The sequence below is a fragment of the Meles meles genome, chromosome 6 (genome assembly GCF_922984935.1).
Source record: "Meles meles chromosome 6, mMelMel3.1 paternal haplotype, whole genome shotgun sequence".
Classification (NCBI taxonomy): Eukaryota; Metazoa; Chordata; class Mammalia; order Carnivora; family Mustelidae; genus Meles; species Meles meles.
In genome coordinates this window covers 59292698-59316324 of record NC_060071.1, presented here as the reverse complement: position 1 = coordinate 59316324, position 23627 = coordinate 59292698, and the positions used below count along the sequence as shown (strand labels likewise).

At 35.1% G+C, this 23627-nt stretch overlaps 1 protein-coding gene across 2 annotated transcripts in view; it reads left to right on the top strand.

The window, feature by feature from the left end:
- Nucleotides 1–23627, top strand: part of DPH6 (diphthamine biosynthesis 6) — a 192645-nt gene that overhangs the window by 144360 nt on the left and 24658 nt on the right. The window contains exon 6 of one of the 2 annotated variants that reach the window (XM_046009002.1): nucleotides 4739–4800. The exons of the other annotated variant lie outside the window; for it this stretch is intronic. Within the exon in view, the coding sequence (XP_045864958.1) occupies nucleotides 4739–4800 (62 nt within the window). The remainder of the gene's footprint in view (nucleotides 1–4738; nucleotides 4801–23627) is intronic. 2 annotated transcript variants of the gene reach the window in all.

Here is a 23627-nt window from a genome sequence, read left to right as displayed (position 1 = left end):
GCAGCGGCTTAAACCACTGAGCCACCCAGGCGCCCCAGGATAAAATTTTTAAAAATCCAGTTATATGTAGTTGATAAATGGTATATGAAAACACACACACACACAGAAAATTCAAGAATAAATTATGGAAAAAATATATGCCAGTAAAAAGTTAACAAAATAAAGATGGTGTTGTAATGTTGTTAAATAGACTATAATATAAAAATCATGTATGAAGATATATGGAGATGAATAGGTCATTACTTGTTGATAAAAGGAATAATAATCTTAATCAGAAAGCTTTAGAAATACAAGTATATATGAACATAATAACATAGCTCTCAAGTACATAAAGCATGCATTTTTCAGGAACTTCCATATTGTTTTCCACATTGGCTGTACCAGTTTGCTGTCCCACCAACAATGCACAAGGGTTCCTTTGTCTCCACATGCTCACAAATACTTATATTCCTGTGTTTTTTTATTTTAGTCATTCCAACAGGTGTAAATTGATACCTCATTGTGGTTTTAATTTGCATTTCCCTGATGATGAGTGATGTTGAGCTTTTTTTCATGTGTCTGTTGGCCATATGTATGTCTTTGGAGAAAAAAAAAATCCATTCAGGTTCTCACTGATTTTTAAATCAGATTATTTGTGGGGGGTTTTGGTGTTGAGTTTTGAAAATTATATATTTTGGATATTAACCCCTTACTGGATATATCATTTGCAAATATTCAGTAGTTGCCTTTTTGTTTTGTTGATGGTTTCCTTAACCATGTAAATAACTTTTTATTTTGGTATAATCCCAGTAGTTGGATTTTGCTTTTGTTTCCCTGGCCTTAGGAGACATATCTAGAAAAATGTTTCTATGTCTGATGTCAAAGAAATTGCTACCTATGTTTTCTTCTAGGAGTTTTATAAATTTAGGCCTCACATTTAGGTCTAATCCATTTTATTTTTGTTATGGTATAAGAAAGTGGCCCAGTTTCATTGTTTTGCATGTAGCTGTCTGGTTTTCCCAACACCATTTGTTGGAGACTTTCTTTTCTCCATTGCATATTCTTTATTCTTCCCTCCTTTGTCATAGATTAATTGACCATAAATGTGTGGGTTTATTTCTGTGCATTGATCTGTGTAACTATAGATCTGTGTTCCATTGATCTATATAACCCTACTTTGTACCAGTACCACACTGTTTTTATCAATGAAGTTTTGTAGTATATCTTTAAATCCGTAATTGTGATACCTCCAGCTTTGTTCTTCTTTCTCAAGATTGCTTTGACTATTTGGGGTCTTTTGTGGTTCCATATAATTTTAGGATTATTTGTTCTAGTTCTGTGGAAAATGTTACTGTTATTTTGATAGGGATTGCATTAAATCTGTAGATTGCTTCAGATAGTATGAACATTTTTACAGCATTGGTTCTTCCAATCAATGATCATGGAATATCTTTCCATTTGTTTGTGTCATGTTCAATTTCATTCATTATCGATTTATAGCATTTGAAGTATAGGTCTTTCACTTCCTTTGTTAAGTTTATTCATAGGTATTTTGTTCTTTTTGGTGGTATTTTAATGGGATTATTTTCCTAATTTTTCTTTCTGCTATCTCATTATTAGTGTATAGGAAGGCAGCAGATTATTTGTGTGTTAATTTTGTATCTTAATCTATACATCAGTTTTAGCATTTTTTTTGGTAGAATCTGTAGAGTTTTCTATATTTAATACTATCATGTCATCTGCAAATAATGAAAGTTTTACTTAGTTCTTTACCAATTTGGATGCCTTTTACTTCTTTTTCTTGCCTAATTGCTGTAGGAATTCTAGTAATACGTTGAATAAAAGGGAAGAGAGTGGACATCCTTGTCTTGTTCCTGATGTTAGGGGAAAAGCTTTGTTTTCACCATTTAGAATGAAGTTAGCTGTGGGTTTTTCATATATGACCTTTATTATGTTGAGCTATGTTCTTTTTTTTTGACACAATAACTATTTAAAATGTATTTTTGTTTCAGTGTTCCAAGATTCATTGTTTCTGCACCACACCCAGTGCTCCATACAATATGTGCCCTCCTTAATACCCACCACCAGGCTCACCCAACCCCCCACCTTCCTCCCCTCCAAAACCCTCAGTTTGTTTCTCAGTGTTCACAGTCTCTCATGGTTTGTCTCCCCCTCCAATTTCCCCCAACTCACTTCTTTCCTTCTCCCAATGTCCTCCAGGTTATTCCTTGTGCTCCACAAGTAAGTGAAACCATATCTAAACCTACTTTGTTGAGTTTTTATCATGAACGAAGATTGTACTTTAACAAGTGCTTTTCTGCATCTATTGACATGATCATACAGCTGTTATTCTTTCTTTTGCTGATTTGGTGTATCATGTTGATTGTTTGCAAATACTAAACCACCCTCCCTTGTGTCCCTAGAATAAATCCCACATGATCATGGTGAATGATTTTTTTCTTTTAAATGTATTGTTGGATTCAGTTTGCTAATATCTTACTGTGGATTGTTATCTATACTCATCAGAGATATTGGCCTGTAGTTTTCTTTTTCTGTAGTTTAATTATCTGATTTTCAGTATCAGGGTGATGTGGGCCTCGTAGAATGAATTTGGAAGTTTTCCTTCCTCTTCTAAACTCTTCTTTAAATATTTAGTAGAATTCACCTGGGAAGCCATCTGTATTGGGTATGGTGCTTACTTTTAATAATAATCAGAAAATGGCAATTAAAATAAGTGTCTAAAACAATTTTATTTATTTATTATCAGAAATTAGCAAAGATTTTAAAATTCTGACACCACTAAATTATTTTTGCATTATGTGAAATAGGAATTCTATGTCCTAATAGTAGAAGTACAAATTGGTAATACTGCTTTGGAGAGCAATTTGGCAATATCTAATAGACTTGAAGATTATACACATGCGCACGCGCTCACGCACATATATTGCAATAATACATATAATTATATGTATATATTTTCTTCTATCATGGTAATTTCACATAAAACCATATTTATTGCAGCGTACAAAGTACTTGTGGCAAAACAGAAATTAGAAACAACCCAGTGCCTAAATACCTATCTATTGGAAAATGTAGAATTAAATTCTGGTATATCCATATAAAGGAATAGAATACAGTAATAAAAATGAATGGACCAGAGCCACAGCAATCAATATAAGTAAATCTCATTAACAATGTGAATTGAAAAAATCAAGTTAAAGATTATATCGTTCACATAAAAATTTAATATATGTGAACAGTATTAAATAGTGTTTGGATACATACATTTGTAGTAAAATTATAAAAGCATAATTAGTAACTCACCAGCTTCAAAAGAGTACTTACCATGTAGAAGTGTAGGGGATGTAGATTAAGAGTAGATAGATATACTGTGACGTTCTGTTGTGTTGGTAGTGTTTATTTCTTTAAAAAAATGTTGTAGAGAAAATATGGCACAATGTTAATGCTTGTTAAATCTGGGTGGTGATTACATGGGTATTTCTTTCAAAGTATTTCATTTACTTACTCATTCTAAATACGGAATTGCTAAATTGTGATGAAAGTAGAGGAACTAGACAGAGTCAGTGATTGGTTCATCTAAATGTTCACCCATCTCCTTGAATTTTAATTTTAGTGAATACACCATGAGAATAAGATTGCTGTGAAGGGAGGTGACACAAAAAGGTCTGTCTAGTGCTATTGGTCTGAGTTGTTTGCTTTGAGTTTCATCTAAAAATACTCAGTGGCAGAAGAGTTTTCGATCTTGGCTTGACTTCCCTTCTTCTTGTATGTGATATAAGAAATAACATGTTACCCAAAAAAGCACCCAACTAGAAGCAGAAAATTATTGATCAGTTTGTGTAATTAATAGCTAAATAATTTAGCTATTTGGTAAAAAATAAAAACAATTCATTTAAATGAGGCTAAGTCAATACACACATTACATATGTAAATATCTAAATATGGATGTAATATCTAACATGAATTCTTTCATTTCATAGCAGATTTGTGGTATGTGACTTTTTCTTCCCTGGCAAGTTAGTTTTTGTATGTGGGAAGCTTTTATTGCCCATACTTGTCTGCCTATACCTTATCACCTACATCAACTCTACTACATAGTTGAACATCTTTATCTAGGATTATACACATGCTGTTGGTACAATAATAATTTTTCAGAGTTGTTTCTATCTTTGCTTAGAAAACATTATCATGCAAATGGTCATTGAAATGAAACATCATTTAATTTGATAATACAATTATTTGTGTCCATATATGTGTCCTTTTATGAAGTGAATTAATTATATAGGCATAAAGGTCTACCACTCTTCTATTTTCTACTCTTATTCTCTAAGTTAGAATTTTAAAGTTTAGATAAAAGGGGAATACATAAGAAAATTCTCACTATTGTCCATGAATAAAATAGCCATAATAATTAAAATACCAAGGACATAAATGTCCTATCTTTGAAATGATACCTGCTTTTCCATCCAAATTACAGTTGCTCAAAAATGAATTAAAACAATGCATCTGGAACTTGACACAGTGCTGTGAAATGATTTGGCATGAAACTTATTTTTCAGGAGCAAGAAAATCCCCTATTCCAAGGGGAATAAGAAAGTAAATACTAGCCAAATACATTTTACTTTAGGATCAAAGCAATTTGAAATATACATATACTGATTTCCTAAGCAAGGAGAGGGAAATGTGTCTTCCAATCTGATAATTATCTAAAAAAAAAAAAATTAATCTTTCTTGGCAGGTTTAGATCCAGATAAGCATCTTGGAAAAACCCTGGATCAAATGGAACCTTATCTCTTAGAGGTAAGAATTTATACTATTTCTCAAAGTATAGGCATCTAAAGGAAGAAAAAAAATAAGGCCATGATATGATGATATATATAAATTTTATTTTGGAAAAATTCTGATAATATTCATGATATAGTTTTGTGAAAAAAATTCAACTTCTAATGGATATGAACCTATCTGAAATTAATTATGAAAATCATTATCAGTTTCTTGGTCTGAATAAAGAAGTAAGCTATACCTAAAATGAAACTGTCCTGTCAGGTTTCTTTAATTAACGTGGACATTGTATGCTATATAAAAAGTATTATACTCCTAAAGTAGCTGATAGTCTCTGTGATTAGATGCTTTTCAATCAGAAATGTGAGTAGAAACTTCCTTCAGAGATGATCTAATCTAACCTGTTCTCTTTTACCAATTAGGAAATTAACTTGCAGAGTAGCAAAAAAATTATTTTAAGGTTTCAAATAACAATCATTTGACCCATGTCATTATCAGATCCTAAATGTGTTCTAAGCTTTAAAGAAAGATTTAGTTATTTTCATTTTTTTTCTATTAACTGTTATTATTATATTTTATGAGCATTTGGGGCAAATGCTTTCACATGCCAGTGACAACTAAAGGAGTACAATGATGAAAGTATTTTATTTCACAATTATGATGGAAAAAGTGAAAATTACCCTGCTTCTATGAAAGAACTGAACTCCTCTAGTAGGTTATCATGTTCCCTTCCCCCTCTCTTAATTTATCAACATTGTCGGGGCGCCTGGGTGGCTCAGTGGGTTAAAGCCTCTGCCTTCAGTTTAGGTCATGATCCCAGGGTCCTGGGATCGAGCCCCGCATCAGCCTCTGTGCTCTCTGTGATCTCTGTCTGCCAAATAAATAAAATCTTTAAAAATAAATTTATCAACATTGTCTCTAGACATTAATACAATTACTGCGATGTGCTGGCAGTTACCTTCTTTACTAACCTTATGGTTTTTGGATTTTCATTCAGTTATTTGTACTTGATTATTTTTTTTTTGTATTTTTTTTCCCTTTTTATTAATTTTTTCAGCGTAACAGTATTCATTCTTTTTGCTTGATTATTTTATGTTTTATCAATATGTACCAAATGCTTAGAAATCCCTGAAATGTTCATCCCTTTTTCACTAAATATCAGTAAGCATCTAATATATCCGAGACAAATAGTAAAAATAAAAATGAAATGAGCAAATAGTAAAAATAAAAATGAAATGACAAATTATATTTCATTTCTAGATAATTTAGTGTCATTTGTTTAAGTCAATCTAACGCACATGGTTGCTTTTTATGCTACTCTGACAGGACTTGTCTCACAGCAATTTGTGCTATGGCCAACATTATATCTATGTTCATATCTATTCCCTATCATCAGATTAAATTTTGCTTCTGAAAAAAAAGTGTAGATAATAATGAAATTAAATTTATGGGGGTAGAAGAAAGAGAACTTCAGAAATGAGAGACTGGGGCTTTGGCAAAAGAGCTTTTTGTAAGCTACTCCATAAATTTAAAGTTATGAGTTCAGGTATCCAGTATGTAGAGTTTCTTTGTAGAATAGGCGTATAAGGCCTGGGATTGCCATGATGTTGGTTATGAGTTAATCTGGATATTATCATAGAATATTTAAACACAAAAATTGCAGAAATCATTTTATTCAATCTTCAGTATGGCCAGGCAATCTCATATTTCTCTGGAAAAATTATCTACCCATTCTCCATAATGGCTATTGCATTCCCTTCTCTACTCTCCTAAATTCAGTCCCCTTCACCGTTCCCCTCACTTTTGAGTGGATGGTTTGTTTCTTCACAAAGAAAATGGAAGCCATCACATTGGAAATTCCTCTGCCTCTGAGCACCACCCCTGCTAACTTACTGGCACCCAGGCACATTGTTGCTTCCTGTAACTGGGAGAAGAGCACTTCCTCACACATATGGCTTACCCCCTTCCTGTTCTCTGGATCCCATTAGCAGCAATCACTCACTCTCTCCAGTAGCTTCCTCCTCATTCTCTTTACTGTCTCTTTCACATCATATTGAAACATGCACCATCTTTCCCATTCTGAAGATTCCTTCCCTCCACTCTAGGTATTCCTCTAGCTACATCTCTTCTTTGCTTCAAAACCAAAAATTTCAGAGTGTTATCCATGTTGATCGTCAGTGCTTCTTCATGTCTCAGATGTGTTGTGTACCTGAAACCTGGCTTCTCCTTCCACCTCTAAATGGATATAGCTCTGACAAAGATCATGCACGATCTCCATTTTACCAAACCCAACCTACACTTCTTAGCCCTTATTTGTTCATTATAAACACTCCTCCTTAAATGCTTCCATCAGCATCTGTGATGCCGCATTCTCCTAGTTTTTCTCTTTTTGTTCTGGTCACTCTTAGTCTCTATAGCCAGTTCCTAGCCTAAGCTCCGTTTTCACTCTATCACCTTTTTCTGGATGATCTCAGTCACTCACATGGCTTTAAAAACTATCTATCTTCTGATGACTCCCAAATATTTCTAGCCCAAATTTTCTAAGTCTTAGTGCCTAAAGGCATGGCAAATTAAATCTCCGTGAACTTCATTGTGGCCCTTTATATCCGTCACTTTTTGCCATTACTTTTGTCATCATCTTAGTTCAGTAACTGTCAGTTCAGGCCTAGAGTATTACTAACAACTCCAAATTTGCCTCTACCTTCCACTTTATTTCCCAAAGACTTCATTTGGCTTACTACTTGAAGATAACTGTTCTAATATATTCTACTGTAGTTGTGTCACTCACTCAAATTAAGACTTTGAGTCCCCATTGCTTATTGGCTAAAATCCAAATTCTTTAGACTTCTCTTTCTGTTACTTACTCTGGCCGACCCATTAGCATTGTCTTGTCTTCTCTCTTTCTCCAGAATATATTATAAGCCCAGGCACTTCTCTCTGTCTCTGTCACTACCACAAGATAATCATCTCGTCTGGAATACTTCATCAACCCCTCACTGGTCGGCTTACTTCCACCATTGCCCTGCTACAATCCATTATTCATACAGATGCCAGAGTAATTTTTTTAAGTGTAAATCAGATCACATCACTGCTTTGTTTAAAGTTTAAATAGTTTCTCATTGCAGTTAGAATAACATCCAAATTCCTATGAGATCACAACTGATGAAACTGTATATGATCAGCATCCTTATTTGCCACCAGCTTCTATCCCACTCACTGAGCCAGAGCCACAGATGCCTCCTTATTACTTAAATACACTTTACTCACCCTTTTTCTCCTTAGGACTTTGTTCTGCCTCAAATGTTTTTTGCCTTCAGAGCATCACATGGTTAATGCTTTCTCATAATTTAAGTGACAACTCAAACGATAACCTTTTCAGAAAAGCTTTCCTTGACTACCCTAGCTAACACAAATCTCTACAGGTTATCTCTACAAATTCTCTATCTGCTTGCATGTATACTGTCACCCCTTCACCCACCCCACCAGAATGTAAGCTCTAATAATCCTACCAAGATTTTGGCAAAGACGTCTTTAGTTCTTTCATTCGTGTGTTCATCTGTCCATCTATCCGTTCTCTGCTCTCATCCTTAAGTTACTTCATATTTATTGAGGATCTGTTACATGGCAAATGCTGTGGCAAGCACTAAGTCTACATGATGAATTAAACAAGATCCTTGTTCTAAAGGAGCTTAAAGTCTGCCATAGTTGTTCTCAGACGTGAGGGTGAAGTTTATTTGGGACGTTGTTAAAATATACACTCTTTTCCCACCCTAAGAAATCTCAGTTCAGAACGACCAGGAATCTAATCTTTAAACAAGCACTAGGTAATTCTAACACAGTGATCAAATATATCATCTCCTAGTTCTTCAATACCAGTAACACATTTTAGGCACTTCATTTCTAGATTTCTCTGAAAGAATGTAAGCCTTCTTGAAACCAGTATCATCCGTTGGCTTCTGCTACTTAACTTCTGAAAGCTTTCTGAGTATTTTCTTAACTTCCTTTTGAGGCTTACTATATATATTCCACCCCTTATAAGTTGTTGTTCCATCCATAGCCCTACCCCTGTTGTGATATTAAATACCTCCATGACTTCAATTACCAGTTTTATTCATATGACAATTAAGTCTATTTCTCCACCATCTTTTTATCCTCCAGACATCTGTATTCAGCCAGACATCTTCCTCTTAGATGTACTCAATCATTTCAACCTCAGCTGTGCAGAACTGAACATTTCTTTGCTGACATATCTATGCCATTTTTATGTGTCCTGACAGTGAAGGGTTCCATTGTCTACTCAGTTGTTTGAGACCAATAAAAAGTGAATTGCAATAAATTATTTCATATATTCCATTACTCATAAATAAGGCCCCAGCTCCTTTTAATTCTACCTTCTTAACATCTTATAATCTATCCCATTTAATCCTCATTGACACTGCATTAAGGTTTCCCTTAGGTTATTACAATTTTCTAGCTCAAGTCTATCTCCTCCCCCTTTACCCCTTGTCAATCCAAGGGCCTGTCATCATCGTACAAGTGAAGGGCAAATCTGATCATGTTGTTGTTCCCCATTCCCTCAAAATAAAATTTTGCATTATTCCCCATTCCCTCAAATAAAATTTAAACTCCTTTATACCATCTACCCTTGAGGAAAAAGAGTCTTGTAAGATAGGCAGTCTCCTACATCCACCCTATCCTTCATGAGTTTAGAACTATTAATAGTTTCCCTAACCTGAGTACTTCTTGTACCTCCATGTTCTACTCCCCTTCTCTGCAGACTTTTCTCTCCTTCACTCAACTAAATCCAATCTGTCTGAAAGTCTAAGCTTTAAACTCTAACTTAAATAAGGCTCATTTGGGGTGCCTGGATGGCTCAGTTGGTTAAGCATCTGCCTTTGATTCAGGTCATGATCCCAGGGTCCTCTTCAAGCCCTTCATCGTGCTCCCGAGCCTCCTTCTCCCTCTCCTTGTGCCTGCTGCTCCTCCAGCTTGTGCTCTCTCTCCCTCTCTGCCAAATCAATAAATAAAACCTTTATAAATAAATAAATAAATAAACCTCCTTTGAGCTTCCATTTTCTTCTTTGACTCCCAGTCTATAGCTTCTCATGCTGTTTTTTTTCTAGTGGTTTATTATAACATTAAAGCATGTAATGTGTAAAAAATAAATTTAAACACTATCAAATAATGAAAAATCTTCCACTGACTACCTGCCCCCCCATTTTCTTTCCCAGAATAACCACTCTTCTCTGTTGTGAGGTATCTCTTCAAAAACTTTCTTTGCATATGTAGATATATATGCATGTGTTTATTTGTTTTTACCAAAATTAGAACATACTGAACATCATTCTCCATCTTCCATTTTATACAAAAGGATTCAGATGGTTTGTTTTTGTGACCTCTATAGGGATAATATGTTGAGCCTTTTCTTTATTGATGGGCTTTATTCCTTACTGCTTTCTTTCATGTCTCTTGCTATTTCAAATAATGCTAGAGTGAACATTACTGTACATATATTTTAGGACATGTATGAGTTTATCTGTAGGATAAAATCCTAGAATGGAAATACTAGGTCAGAATATATGTATGTTTTTAATTGCAATAGACATTGAAGACCTCCGTTTTCAGCTATGGTGGAATAACTTAAATCAAACCAATTCTCCCAGTTAAAACAATTAGAATAGTTGCATGGAATTAAAAATAATGTTGGAAGGTATTAGGAAATTACAAAAAAAATGAGAAAATTTGAGGGGCCAGAATTCCAGTGAGAACAGAGCCTCTGAACCCCCTTAAGACATTTTCTAATTCAAAAAAATGATACAGGGATACCAAGAAGTTAAGGAGAGAACTCCAGCTGAGATGCTGAGTAGGGCTTTCAGCAGCTTCATAGCACTAAAAAAATAAAACCTGGTTAACCCTCCAGGTATTTTAGTTGACTCCTGAATGGGTTATACCTTAGGGCTTAGAGGCAAACCAGAAATAGTCCAGCCCTTGCAAATACTTATATCCAGCTTTGAATCATATCAACTCTAGACTGAATTGATCTCATGCTCCTCGTATTGCCCATTTCTCTCTTTAAAAAGATAACATGATTCAGAGCCTCAGATTATCTCTAAAATATTTTACGTAGAATTTTCAGCAGATAATCAGATATGGCCAAGCATATGAAGAGATCCAATGAGATAACTGAAAACAAGAGAAAACACATCACTAGAAACGGTGTCAGAGGATCCATATGATAAAATTTTCAGATGACAGTGGCATAGGGTCGGAAGATGAACTATTTTAGGGACAATTTGGAATCTATATAAGTCAATCAAATAGAATTCCAGGACTTAAAATGCAAAACCTGAAATTAAGAACACAATACATGAGTTTACCAGTAGATTTGATAGAGTTGTATAGATAATTAAAGACCCAGAAGATAGGGTGATATAAACCATCCACGCTGAAGCACAAAGAAAACAGGATGGAAAGTAAAGAGAAAACTATGAGATGTAAGGGAGAGACGTTTGTCATACCTGTAACTGGAGTTGCAGGAGTAAAGGAGAGAGAAGAAAAAACAGAAGCAATGTTTGAAGAGATTTTACTATAGGATTTAGTTGTGGTTATTTTTGCTGATTTTGACAAGTAGCTTCTCAGAATGGTAAAAATTGCTCAAAAGGGAAAGATTGAATATTAATGGCTAATTGCATATTTTGAACAGGAATTATTTTTCCTGATAGTTATAGAAAATTATGCAAAACAGTTTAGAGTGTCTTTTTTTCTCTGGCTTCTGTTCTGCATAGTCTAATCTGTGTGTATGTGAGCTTTCTATCAAGTGAGTGCCTAATCAATTTTTACACCAATTTGTTGCCAATTTGTTTCTCATTACATGTATAACAGTTTTCTGACACAACCCAGATTTTAACCCAGGTTTTTTGCTTTCTCTTTTTCCTTTCATTTTTACATATGCTCATAAAGGAGACTCAATCAATTGACTGATATATTCAGAGCACAATGATTCTAATATAAAAGCAAATGAGTCATTTGTCAAACTCTCATCTTCTTTCAGCATTTAGGGAGAATAGCTGTTTTTTTATTTCTTAAACCTATTTTCTAGGACTCTGTCTTCTCCATCATTGCCTAAGACATATCAGGTTTTAAGGACTATACAAGTCCTTTTCAGATGACAGTGGCATAGGGTGGGAAGATGAGCTATTTTAGGGACAATTTGGAATCTATATAAGTCAATCATGAAAACGTCATGATTATGAAAAGTGTCATTATGAAATGAAATGAAAATGAAAATGTCATTAACCTCATTAAATGAGATAAATCAACTACATATTCATTTTTCAACTTGTTGACACAACTCTCCTGAATAGTCAAGAAATTCAAAAGGAGAGAACCTTTGAACTTGTAGGGGTGGGAGAAGAAGGGTTTAAGTAGAAGAACCCATTTTGTACACCTGCCTCAGATATCCTGAACCACCTGTTAGGTGCCCCTTGCGTAATGTGGGTGGACATCACTTGCAAAATGTATTGTTATTTTAGCTAATATATTAATCCTTTAATATATTATTGTATCCAAGAGTTAATATTTTTTAGTTAAGGGAATTTTTGTGTATTACAGTGATTTCCCTTGAAGAAATTAATATTATTTGTGAGAATGACAGACAGGTTGGTAGCCGAGGTGGTGGAGAAAAGATACCTTTGGGCACGTGTCCTTTTCATAGTTCATTCCGACCACATGAAGTAAGAGGCAGCATAGGACAGCAATCAGCAAGTTAACTCTGTACCCAGGAGGCCAGGTGTGAACCCCAATGCTACTGCTTACCTCAAATGTTGGTCTAGTTCGGTTCCCACATAATACAATGAAGTAATAACAATAGGTGCTTAGCTTACCATCTGACACATTCTAAGTACTCAATAAGTGTTAGCAATATTTAATACTATGAATAATATTTGCTATTACTGAAGAATAATTCTGCAATTCTTCCACCTTACAAAAAACAAAACAAAACAAAACTGGGTAGACACTTTAACTGGAAATTGTTAACTGACATATATCAACGTGTAGGTAACAATCCTAACAGAAAAATGGTAAAATCTATGGAGAACCACTATGTAGAAAAGAATATCTCAAGACAAAATACAGATGCGAGGAAATGCTTAAATTCCATAAGGGGACATTAGTGAAAATAGTCGTTGCAGGGTTACTTTTTTTTTTTTTTTTTTAAATATTTTATTTATTTATTTGACAGAGAGAGAGGTCACAAGTAGGCAGAGAGGCAGGCAGAGAGAGAGGGAGAAACAGGCTCCCCACTGAGCAGAGAGCCTGATGCGGGGCTCGATCCCAAGACCCTGAGATCATGACCTGAGCTGAAGGCAGAGGCTTAAACCACTGAGCCATGCAGGGTTACTTTTGATGGTGTTGGGGTTATTGAAGGCAATATGAATGTCCATTTCTGGAAGAGCAGATAGTTAAAATGTGGTGAGTGCATGTTATGAGATACAAGTCTGCAGTTAGAAAAGTACATTCAGTGTGCACATAGCAGCAAAGTGTTGAATGCTTAAAAGTAACATTGAAAGGGATTAAAAATACAGGTACACAAAATAATAATATATTTGCAAAGACATAGACAAAAGTTACACATTAAATACTTTTAAATGTTGGCCTGTGATAAGGGAAAAAAGGGGGATAAAGTATATAAATAAATTGTAATTAGAAAAAAACAGCATAAGATACCTACATATTGCTGAAAATTTGAGATATAATAAAGTTATAGAGAAGTATAAAAAGCATACTTTTTATGTCCTGTAATGCACATGGCTAACATGTTGGTGTACTCTGTAATGGTTTATTTCCTAAGAGTTTTTCACACAAGTTCACTTAGTTAAATAGTTGTACATATTTTATTTACATAATTAGGTTTGACTGTACATACAGTTTGTGTCCTTTGTTCTCCTAGCATTATGTCGTATTTATTTTCCCACCTAACTGAATATACTTAGAAAATGCATTAATTAATGGCTGTGTAGATTCCATCATATTTGTCTCTTACATATGACTGTATTATGACAGATTCAATGAATTGCCTCTTATTAGAAATATTTGTTATTTCTAAAACATTATAAACAATGTTACTTATTTTAAAATTTTTATAAACAATATTATGATTATTATCTTTCCTAATAAATCTTCCTGTACATTTCTGATTATTACTTACTTCAGATGAATTCCTAGGAATATTATTCCTGAGTCAAAAAATACTTTAAGGATTATACACTTATTACTCTAAATTAACTATGGAATAATCATAGTTATTGCATCTTAAACTTCTGCAGCTTCCAAAATTATCATCTGATAAGTGAACAAATGGAGTCTAAAATTATTTTATCCTTTGTCAGTTTTCCCCCCAGGACTATTTATTTTCTCATTGTTCAAAAAACATGGATGAATTTTAATATATAAGAGTTGCATCAAATTTTAAAGGTTTAGAACTGTTCCTTAAATGTTCTTAAGAGTATTCTTATTTTTTGATATTTTACAATATTTGTTAAAGTTCGTACTCCCAAATAGGTCTTCAACAAATATGTGCTTTGTCTACTTTTATAGTAAGGCGCTGTATTTAGTAAGTGCTTACTAAGTGGCATGCTGTGTGCTAAGTGCTTTTTATGACTTATTTTATTTGATCAACTAACCTATGAGGTTGTGACTGCTGATATTTACATTTTGCAGATGAGGGATCATTCAGAGGGTGAGTTACTTTTTCCACAGTCACACAGCTGGGAAGTAGCAGATGTTGAATATGTGCTTAAAACTCTCTGATTTCAGAACCTATGGTCTTTTGTATTCTTAAAAGTCATTTTGAGGATTAAAAGAATTATTTCATTTTCTTAATTTTAAGGCATGAAATAAATGGTCTTTAATTAGTAGTGATTCTCTTGGTTTTACCAGCAGCAGAATAGCATAAAGGTGATGGTTGAAGCCACAGAGTACATGGGCTATACCCAGGGAATAAATTGATTAAGAATATATTACAGAATGTGCTATCGTGAGTGCTGTGAAGTGTGTAAACCTGGCGATTCACAGACCTGTACCCCTGGGGATAAAAATACATTATATGTTTATAAAAAAAAAAAAAATTGGAAGGGGAGGCGAACCATAAGAGACTATGGACTCTGAAAAACAACCTGAGGGTTTTGAAGGATCAGGGGTGGGAGGTTGGGGAACAGGTGGTGGGTAATAGGGAGGGCACGTTTTGCATGGAGCACTGGGTGTTGTGCAAAAACAATGAATACTGTTACGCTGAAAAAATAAATTAAAAAAAAAGAATATATTACAGATATTCATGAGGGATATTTATAATTTAGGAGCAGCAGGAAGGTGTCAGAATAGCTTAACAATAGCTTAGAAACATACAGAGTATATATATCATAGTATCATGCCACATAAAATTTGAAAAGGGTAAGGTCATTGGACTCTCCCAGTGAACTGCTAGTCATACTGAGTTACCAATAAATACAACCATCATCCATCCAGTTTCTCAATGCAGAAAGCTGGCAATTTTCCTTATTTCTTTAATTTTCCTCACTCCTCCATTCAGTTAATCACTTATTCAGCCTCCTAACAATATCTCTCAAAATATCTGCCCTCTCCTCTCTGTCCTCACTGCTATTTCCCCAGTTCAGGAAGTCTTCACCTCCTGCCTAGATTACTCCAGCAACTTCTCAGTTCTTTGTGAGTCTTGACTTACTCCCCTCCAGCCCATTCTCCACTGTGCAACCAGACTGTTTCTAAAAGATAAATGTGACCAGTTCAGCTTTCTGCTTAAAACCTATCATGGGTTCTCACTGACCTTAGGATAATGACTTAGCATAACTTATGAAGCCCCATAAGATCTGTTCTCTTTCTAGTCTGTCTCATCTCACTGTTAGTCATCTAGTTGTAATCCAGCTGTTCCACACTTACTTTAGTTTCTAGTACCCATCATGTGCTCTGGGACTTAACATATGTCATTCCCTCTGGAACAGTCTTTCCTCCTCTCCTGTCTTCTCTCTTTCCCTTGGCCTCTTCCTCTCTCTTTTAGCCTTTTCTGGTTAACTCATTCTTCAGATAGCAGCTTGGGTTCTACTTTGAGAAACCTTTGGGTTCCTTCTGGTTAGCTACTGTACTTTACAATCCCACAGCATCTCATGCATCCACCAAAGCAATCACTACCCATTATTGTAATTTCTTGTTTAACTTTCTGTCTATACCTCCAGAATTTTTTATGTCTGCTCTCATCATTATCCCCAGCACCTGAAACAATACCAAACCTATAGTAGATACTCGATAAATACTTCTTGAATAAGTACTATGAATGATTATATGCAGCATGAAATTATTTTGTATGTTAAGCATATCATTTATAAAATGAAATTTTAGCAGTTATTATAAACCTCAGGGTTTTCTATAGGTGGTGAGAGGGATGAAGTGTGGTTTGATTTGACTTTTTTTTTAATTCTAATTTTTAAATGACTAACAGATTATATGAGGCAGGTTTAAAAGAAGAAAAAATCTAGATTTAATAAGAAATTCTCACAATTGGGTTTATTATAATCTTTTAAAGGGATAAAAATTAAGCAGAAACCAGATGCCCTTAACATTTTCAGTTCAATAATCAGTAGCATTCAAATGGAATTGTTATGAGTATGAATATTCATCTATATAAATAAGTATGCCAGAAAAAATAGAATCATATAAGTAATTTCCTTTTCATTTACTAGGAATTCAGTTTTTAAATGTTCAGACTCCAAGGCATTCTTAGAATCCATGAAATGACCCAAGTCAGCCACATCTGTTCAAAATGCTTTTAAAAAGCTTATCTTAACATAAGTTAGATAGCAAACCAGTGTTAACTTTCCCTGTAAGCTTTATCTAAAAGAGAGCACAGCACAATTTAGATATTTGTGAAACAATGAATATGCTTTTATGCAAGGAAAGTTATATTAATCAGTAAAAAAATGATCTTCTTTCATTAATAATTCAACTGGTTAGAAAACAGCAACGTATTTCTTTTCAACTGTTTAAGATCCTTTAGAACTTTTATTTTATCTATTGTATTAGCTTTATATTTTTGTATTCATACAAAGGTTGGGACCAAATTTTGGGTGTCAGACAAAATAGTATGTGTGTTCATCTTACCCAGTGGTCAGCTGCTCCAAATCTTTTTCTTTTTCTTTTTTTTTTTTTTATCTTTTTCTATATAACATTCTCCAAATGGCTAAAAATGGGGGTTGAGGGGAATGTGACATCACTGATTCAGTGGCTAATGAGATAAGGAAAATATTGACTATCACATGTGAATTTTATTTACTCTTTCAGATTTCCAACACCAGAGGATAAAAATGCAATTTCTAAGGGTAAAGAAGAAGAAGTCAGTAACTTTCTCTGCCCTTTAACTTGGTAATTTCTGATTAGGAGTGGCTTTATTTCTGGTTCAGGTTAGATCTATCAGTTTATGTCTATCAGGCCCTTTTCTGGAAGCATGCATGGGTATCTGGACCATAAGGAGGACACCCCATTGGTCACTAAGTACTGTTAGCTACACTCTGCTAAAAAGAAGCTAGGAGAGTGTCTAAGGGATTTAGAAAGTAGTTTCATAAGGAAAAGTCACACATGAAGAATTTCAAGTCCAGGAGGTACATACTGATGCAATGTAGAAATACATCATAAGGCAGCACAGGATAGTCGCACAGACAGTAACAAGGGCAATTCCTTTTAAGCTGAAGAGAAGGAAACTAAATGTTGGGATTTGTCATTTTTTTATTTCATTTTATAAGATTTAGTATCAAAAGATCCTTCTGAATTTTTATCTATTGTATTGGCTTTATCTCTTTATATCCATGCAAAGGATAGGGTCAAATGGCTGAAATGTCAGTCAGTCTACAGAGTTTGATTTTATTGAATAGGTAATAGTCACCAAAAAGTTTAAAGCAGATGAGTGCCATGGTCATTTATTGTTAAGGAAAGTTAGTGTGGTGATAATATGTAGGATAGATTGGGAGCTATGAAAACTAAGCAGGAAGACAAGAGATGACAAGTGTGAAGTGATCATGAAAGATGTTATTTGTTCACTTTATCCATGTTATTTACTGCCATGCCCGTAGTATATAGAATATATACTAGGGGCACTTAGTAAGTACTGGATAAAGATCTGTTGATTCAGTAAATGAATTAATGAAAATTTTTTAAATATAGGTTCTGTGGCAGAAGGAATGACAGAAGGAAAGGAAGGAGTTAAGTCCTTCAGTATTTCAAGCATTCAGGTTGATTGAACCATTACAGAAATAGAGAAATGAGCAGGGAGAAATGGTTATGAGAAGAATTTCAAGAACTTTGTTTTATTCATTTTAAATTTAAGACAAGGCTCAGAAGTAAAACACACAGTAAGAATTTTGAGTGGGGACTAATAGATGGAAGAGAGATCGATGGCTAGGGTTTTTGCTCTGAGAACCATATGCATAGAAGTAAGACATATAGTAGTCATCATAATCCTCAAAGAAGGGAGTACATAGATAAAAGAACAGAAAGCTCAAGGGAAGGGCAAATCTAATAGAGAAAAAATGCCATGCGTTGAGTGTTTTCCTGTGCTGTAGGGACTGAGTTAAAAGCTTTGCATGTATCATTTGTCTGTTTGAACAGTCACAACATGCCCAAAACGGTAGGTATTACCTAGGAAAATGGAAATCCAGAGAAGTTAAGTAATTCATCCCAGGTCCTATGCCTAATAAGTGTCAGAGTCAGGGTATGAACCTAGATGTGTCTATCTCTAGTTTCCATCTTTGCTGAAACTACTCTCTGTTCATGAATTTCATCTATCTTTTTCACTAAATCCTTTAATATTTATATGTATAATTATATATAGTTTTATATATCATTCATAATATAAATATATATAATATATAAATAATATAAAATATATATATAAATTATGTTAAATATAGAAATATAATATAGAGATATAGAGATAAAATGATATATGAATATATAAATTAAAATATATCTGTATTTATTTATAATATAAATATAAAATATGGATTATATATTTATAATATTTTAATATTTACAGTAGTTACATTATAGTCTTTGCCGAGTTCAATATTTGATTAATGTTAGATCCATTTCTATTTTTCTGTTTGTTTTTCTTTTGATTATAAGTCACAGTTTTCACTTTTTGACGCCTTTTTTTTTTTTTAAGATTTTATTTATTTATTTGACAGAGATCACAAGTAGGGAGAGAGGCAGGCAGAGAGAGAGAGAGAGGAGGAAGCAGGCTCCCTGCCAAGCAGAGAGCCCGATGCGGGGCTCGATCCCAGGACTCTGGGATCATGACCTGAGCTGAAGGCAGAGGCTTTAACCCACTGAGCCACCCAGGCGCCCCTTGACGCCTTTTTTTTTGTATTTTATGGTAGATACTCAATAAAAAAAGAACAGTAGAGACTAAAGTAATTAATATTTACCCCCCAAGCCACATCCCTTCCTCCGTCTGACAGATAGGCTAGGGTGTTTATTCTCGTTAATTTCCAGTTGAGCTGGGTCTGACCTGAGTTGCATTTTGTTTCAGTTTACCACTTGTTTCAAATGCTTTCATTTATCAGGGCTTGCGATCAATGCTTCAGTGAGTCTAGATATCTCTGTCTCTGTCTCTCACTCTTTTTCCTCTCCTCCCCTCTTCTTCCTCTCCTCCTCTTCCCTCTCTCCTTTCTTTCCTCCCTTCCTCTCCCCCTGCTTTACTGTCCTGCCACCAGTGTTTTGTGCCTTTTCATAGGCTTATTGCTCTAAGCCTCTCCTTGCCTTCCTCCTGACCTTCCAAGCCTTGGAAAAAAATCTTAGTCTTCCTCCCTGTCTCCAGCCTTTGGCACAGTGAAAGCTCACATGTCAGTCAGTGCACCTGGTTAAGGCCTTTAGGAAAGAACCGGCAAGCTATGGGAAAGAACTGGTAGGCTATACAGACTCCCCAGGTCTCCTCGGGACTCTAATAAGTCATCACAAACATCCACAGATGGTCCTGTATTCTGCTGCTTTCTACACACACTGATAGAAATCCCTCGTCTGTCCATTGGGAAGGTGGCTATTGATGTTTACTCGCCTAGAAAAGGCTCACCTTGATTTGGAATTTAGTCCATCCAGACTTCTTTGCATTCTCAGCTCTCCATATGTAAAACAAAAAAGCATGATTTTGTAACTTGTTTAGTGTATTTTTGCTGTTATGGTGAGAATAACATTCTCACCTTCTACTTCTGCTTTTTACATACTAACAGAAACTGTTCAATATATTTTAATCATTAATGAATATTAGACCTCAGTGAAGAAATAGACAATGTGAAAAATATTTGTTTTTTACTTTTCAATATAGTTTGCTATTTTATGTATTTAAATTATGAAAAGAATCATGACAATTCAGTGAGAAACTAAACTGTAGAAAAACTGTTACTATTTAGAATTTTCAATGACAATAAGACTGATGGAGAAATTTATCAAAGGGAATTGTAAAACTATTGGGAATGATTGTTAGCATCTAATAATGGCAATTTTGAGATGAAGCCAAACACAGACCTGAGACAGGTTAGAATAAAGTTGCAACTTTCTGTGAACAATGTAAGTATTAGGAACACACACTTAACAGTCTTTATGAAACTAAATGGAATACTTTGTACCCCAAACATGTTTCTGGAATGTGCCCGTCTAGATTCTCCCACTTCCTAAACCTGGCATACGTCATGCTTTTGTGCTACAAGGATGTTGATTTCTAAGAGAATACTAGGTCTTAGCAGAAGATTCATTACAGAAAGTTGTTGACTAGCATGGGTTTTGCTTCTCCAGAAGCTTTTTGTAGAACATCAAAGGGTCTTGAAGCTGGCCAAAAGTAAGCCAGTAAAGAGGGATTTTTCTCTGAGAACTTAGGTCTGTTAGAATTTGAAGCTAGTAGAGTTTAGAGTGGCTGCAGAAGACATCCCAAGGATTCACAGACTACTTCTTGGTTCATCAGCTATAGAAACCACTGAGCTCTTTATTCAGATTTCTGACCTAGAATCTGTATTCATGCTAATGAATCAGTAATTGAAAGGGAGGAGAGATTGTGTGTGTCATTTATAGAAGCAACATCACTGTTTCATTATCTTGTGGTGTTGAAATACAGGGTGTAGTATATTTGATAAGCTTTAAAAGACCAGGGGTGTTGTCTTGTTTACTTTCAGATCTTCCTCATCCCATACAACCTGCCTAATAATCATTGTTCAATAAATACTGGTTGAGGAAGTGATATGAATTTTTTTGTGTGAACTGAAAATATTGCTGGATACATACAAATTTTAGATTTCCAAGTACTGACAGTCATTTTTTTTTAACTTTTTAATTAACATATAATGTATTATTAGCCCCAGGGGTACAGGTCTGTGAATCTTCAGGCTTACACACTTCCCAGCACTCACCATATCACATACGTTCCCCAATGTCCATAACCCAACCACCCTTTCCCTACCCTCCTCCCCCAAGCAACCCGCAGTTTGTTTTATGAGATTAAGAGTCTCATGGTTTGTCTCCCTCCTAATCCCATCTTGTTTCATTTTTTCCTTCCCTACCCTCCAAACCCCCCACTTTGCCTCTCAACGTCCTCATGTCAGGGAGCTCATATGATAATTGTCTTTCTCCGATTGACTTATTTCGCTCAGCATAATACTCTCTAGTTCCATCCACATAGTTGCAAATGGCAAGATTTCATTTTTTGATGGCTGCATAGTGTTCCATTGTATATATATGCCACATCTTCTTTATCCATTCTTCTGTTGATGGACATCTAGGTTCTTTCCTTAGTTTGGCTATTGTGGACATTGCTGCTATAAACATTTGGGTGCACGTGCCCCTTCGGACCACTACATTTATATCCTTAGGGTAAATACCCAGTAGTGCGATTGCTGGGTCTTAGGGTAGCTCTATTTTCAATTTTTTGAGGAATCACCTTGCTGTTTTACAGAGTGGCTGCACCAGCTTGCATTCCCACCAACAATGTAGGAAGGTTCTCCTTTCTCTGCATCCTTGCCAACAACTGTCGTTTCCTGACTTGTTAATTTCAGCCATTCTGACTGGTGTGAGGTGGTATCTCATTGTGCTTTTGATCTATAGTTCCCTGATGCCGAGTGATGTGGAGCACTTTTTCATGTGTCTGTTGGCCATCTGGATGTCTTCTTTGCAAAAATGTCTGTTCATGTCCTCTGCCCATTTCTTGATTGGATTGTTTGTTCTTTGGGTGTTGAGTTTGATAAGCTCTTTATAGATTTTGGATACTAGCCCTTATCTGATATGTCGTTTGCAAATATCTTCTCCCATTCTGTCAGTTGTCTTTTGGTTTTGTTAACTGTTTCCTTTGCTGTGCAAAAGCTTTTGATCTTGATGAAATCCCAATAGTTCACTTTTGCCCTTGCTTCCCTTGCCTTTGGCGATGTTGCTAGGAAGAAGTTGCTGTGGCTGAGGTCAAAGAGGTTGCTGCCTGGGTTCTCCTCAAGGATTTTGATGGATTCCCTTCTCACATTGGGGTCCTTCATCCATTTGGAGTCTATTTTCATGTGTGGTGTAAGGAAATGGTCCAATTTCATTTTTCTGCATGTGCCTGTCCAATTTTCCCTACACCATTTGTTGATCAGACTTTTTTCCATTGGACATTGTTTCCTGCTTTGTCAAAGATTAGTTGACCATAGAGTTGAGGGTCAGTTTCTGGGCTCTCTATTCTGTTCCATTGATCTATGTGTCTGTTTTTGTGCCAGGACCATACCGTCTTGATGATGACAGCTTTGTCATAGAACTTGAAGTCTGAAATTGTGATGCCGCCAACTTTGGCTTTCTTTGTCAACATTCCTTTGGCTATTCGAGGTCTTTTCTGGTTCCATATAAATTTTAGGATTATTTGTTCCATTTCTTTGAAAAAAATGGATGGGATTTTGATAGGGATTGCATTCAATGTGTAGATTGCTTTAGGTAGCATAGACATTTTCACAATATTTATTCTTCCAATCCAGGAGCATGGAACATTTTTCCATTTCCTTGTGTCTTCCTCAGTTTCTTTCGTGAGTACTTTATAGTTTTCTGAGTATAGATTCTTTGCCTCTTTAGTTGGGTTTATTCCTAGGTATCTTATGGTTTGCGGTGCAGTTGTAAATGGGATCGACTCCTTAATTTCTCTTTCTTCTCTCTCGTTGTTGATATATAGAAATGTAACTGGTTTTGTGCATTGATTTTAAATCCTGACACTTTACTGAATTCCTGTACAAGTTCTAGCAGATTTGGAGTGGAGTCTTTCGGGTTTTCTACATAAAGTATCATATCATCTACAAAGAGTGATAGTTTGGATTCTTTGATAGTTTTGATTCTTTGCCAATTTGGATGCCTTTAATTTCTTTTTGTTGTCTGATTGCTGAGGCTAGGACTTCTAGTACTATGTTGAATAGTAGTGGTGATAATGGACATCCCTGCTGTGTTCCTGACCTTAGCAGAAAAGCTTTCAGTTTTTCTCCATTGAGAATGATATTCGTGGTGGGTTTTTCATAGATGGCTTTGATGATATTGAGGTATGTGCCCTCTGTCCCTACACTTTGAAGAGTTTTGATCAGGAAGGGATGCTGTACTTTGTCAAATGCTTTTGCAGCATCTATGGAGAGTATCATACGTTTCTTGTTCTTTCTTTTATTAATGTATTGTATCACACTGATTGATTTGTGGATGTTGAACCAACCTTGCAGCCCTGGAATAAATCCCACTTGGTCGTGGTGAATAATCCTTTTAATGTACTGTTGGATCCTATTGGCTAGTATTTTGATGAGAATTTT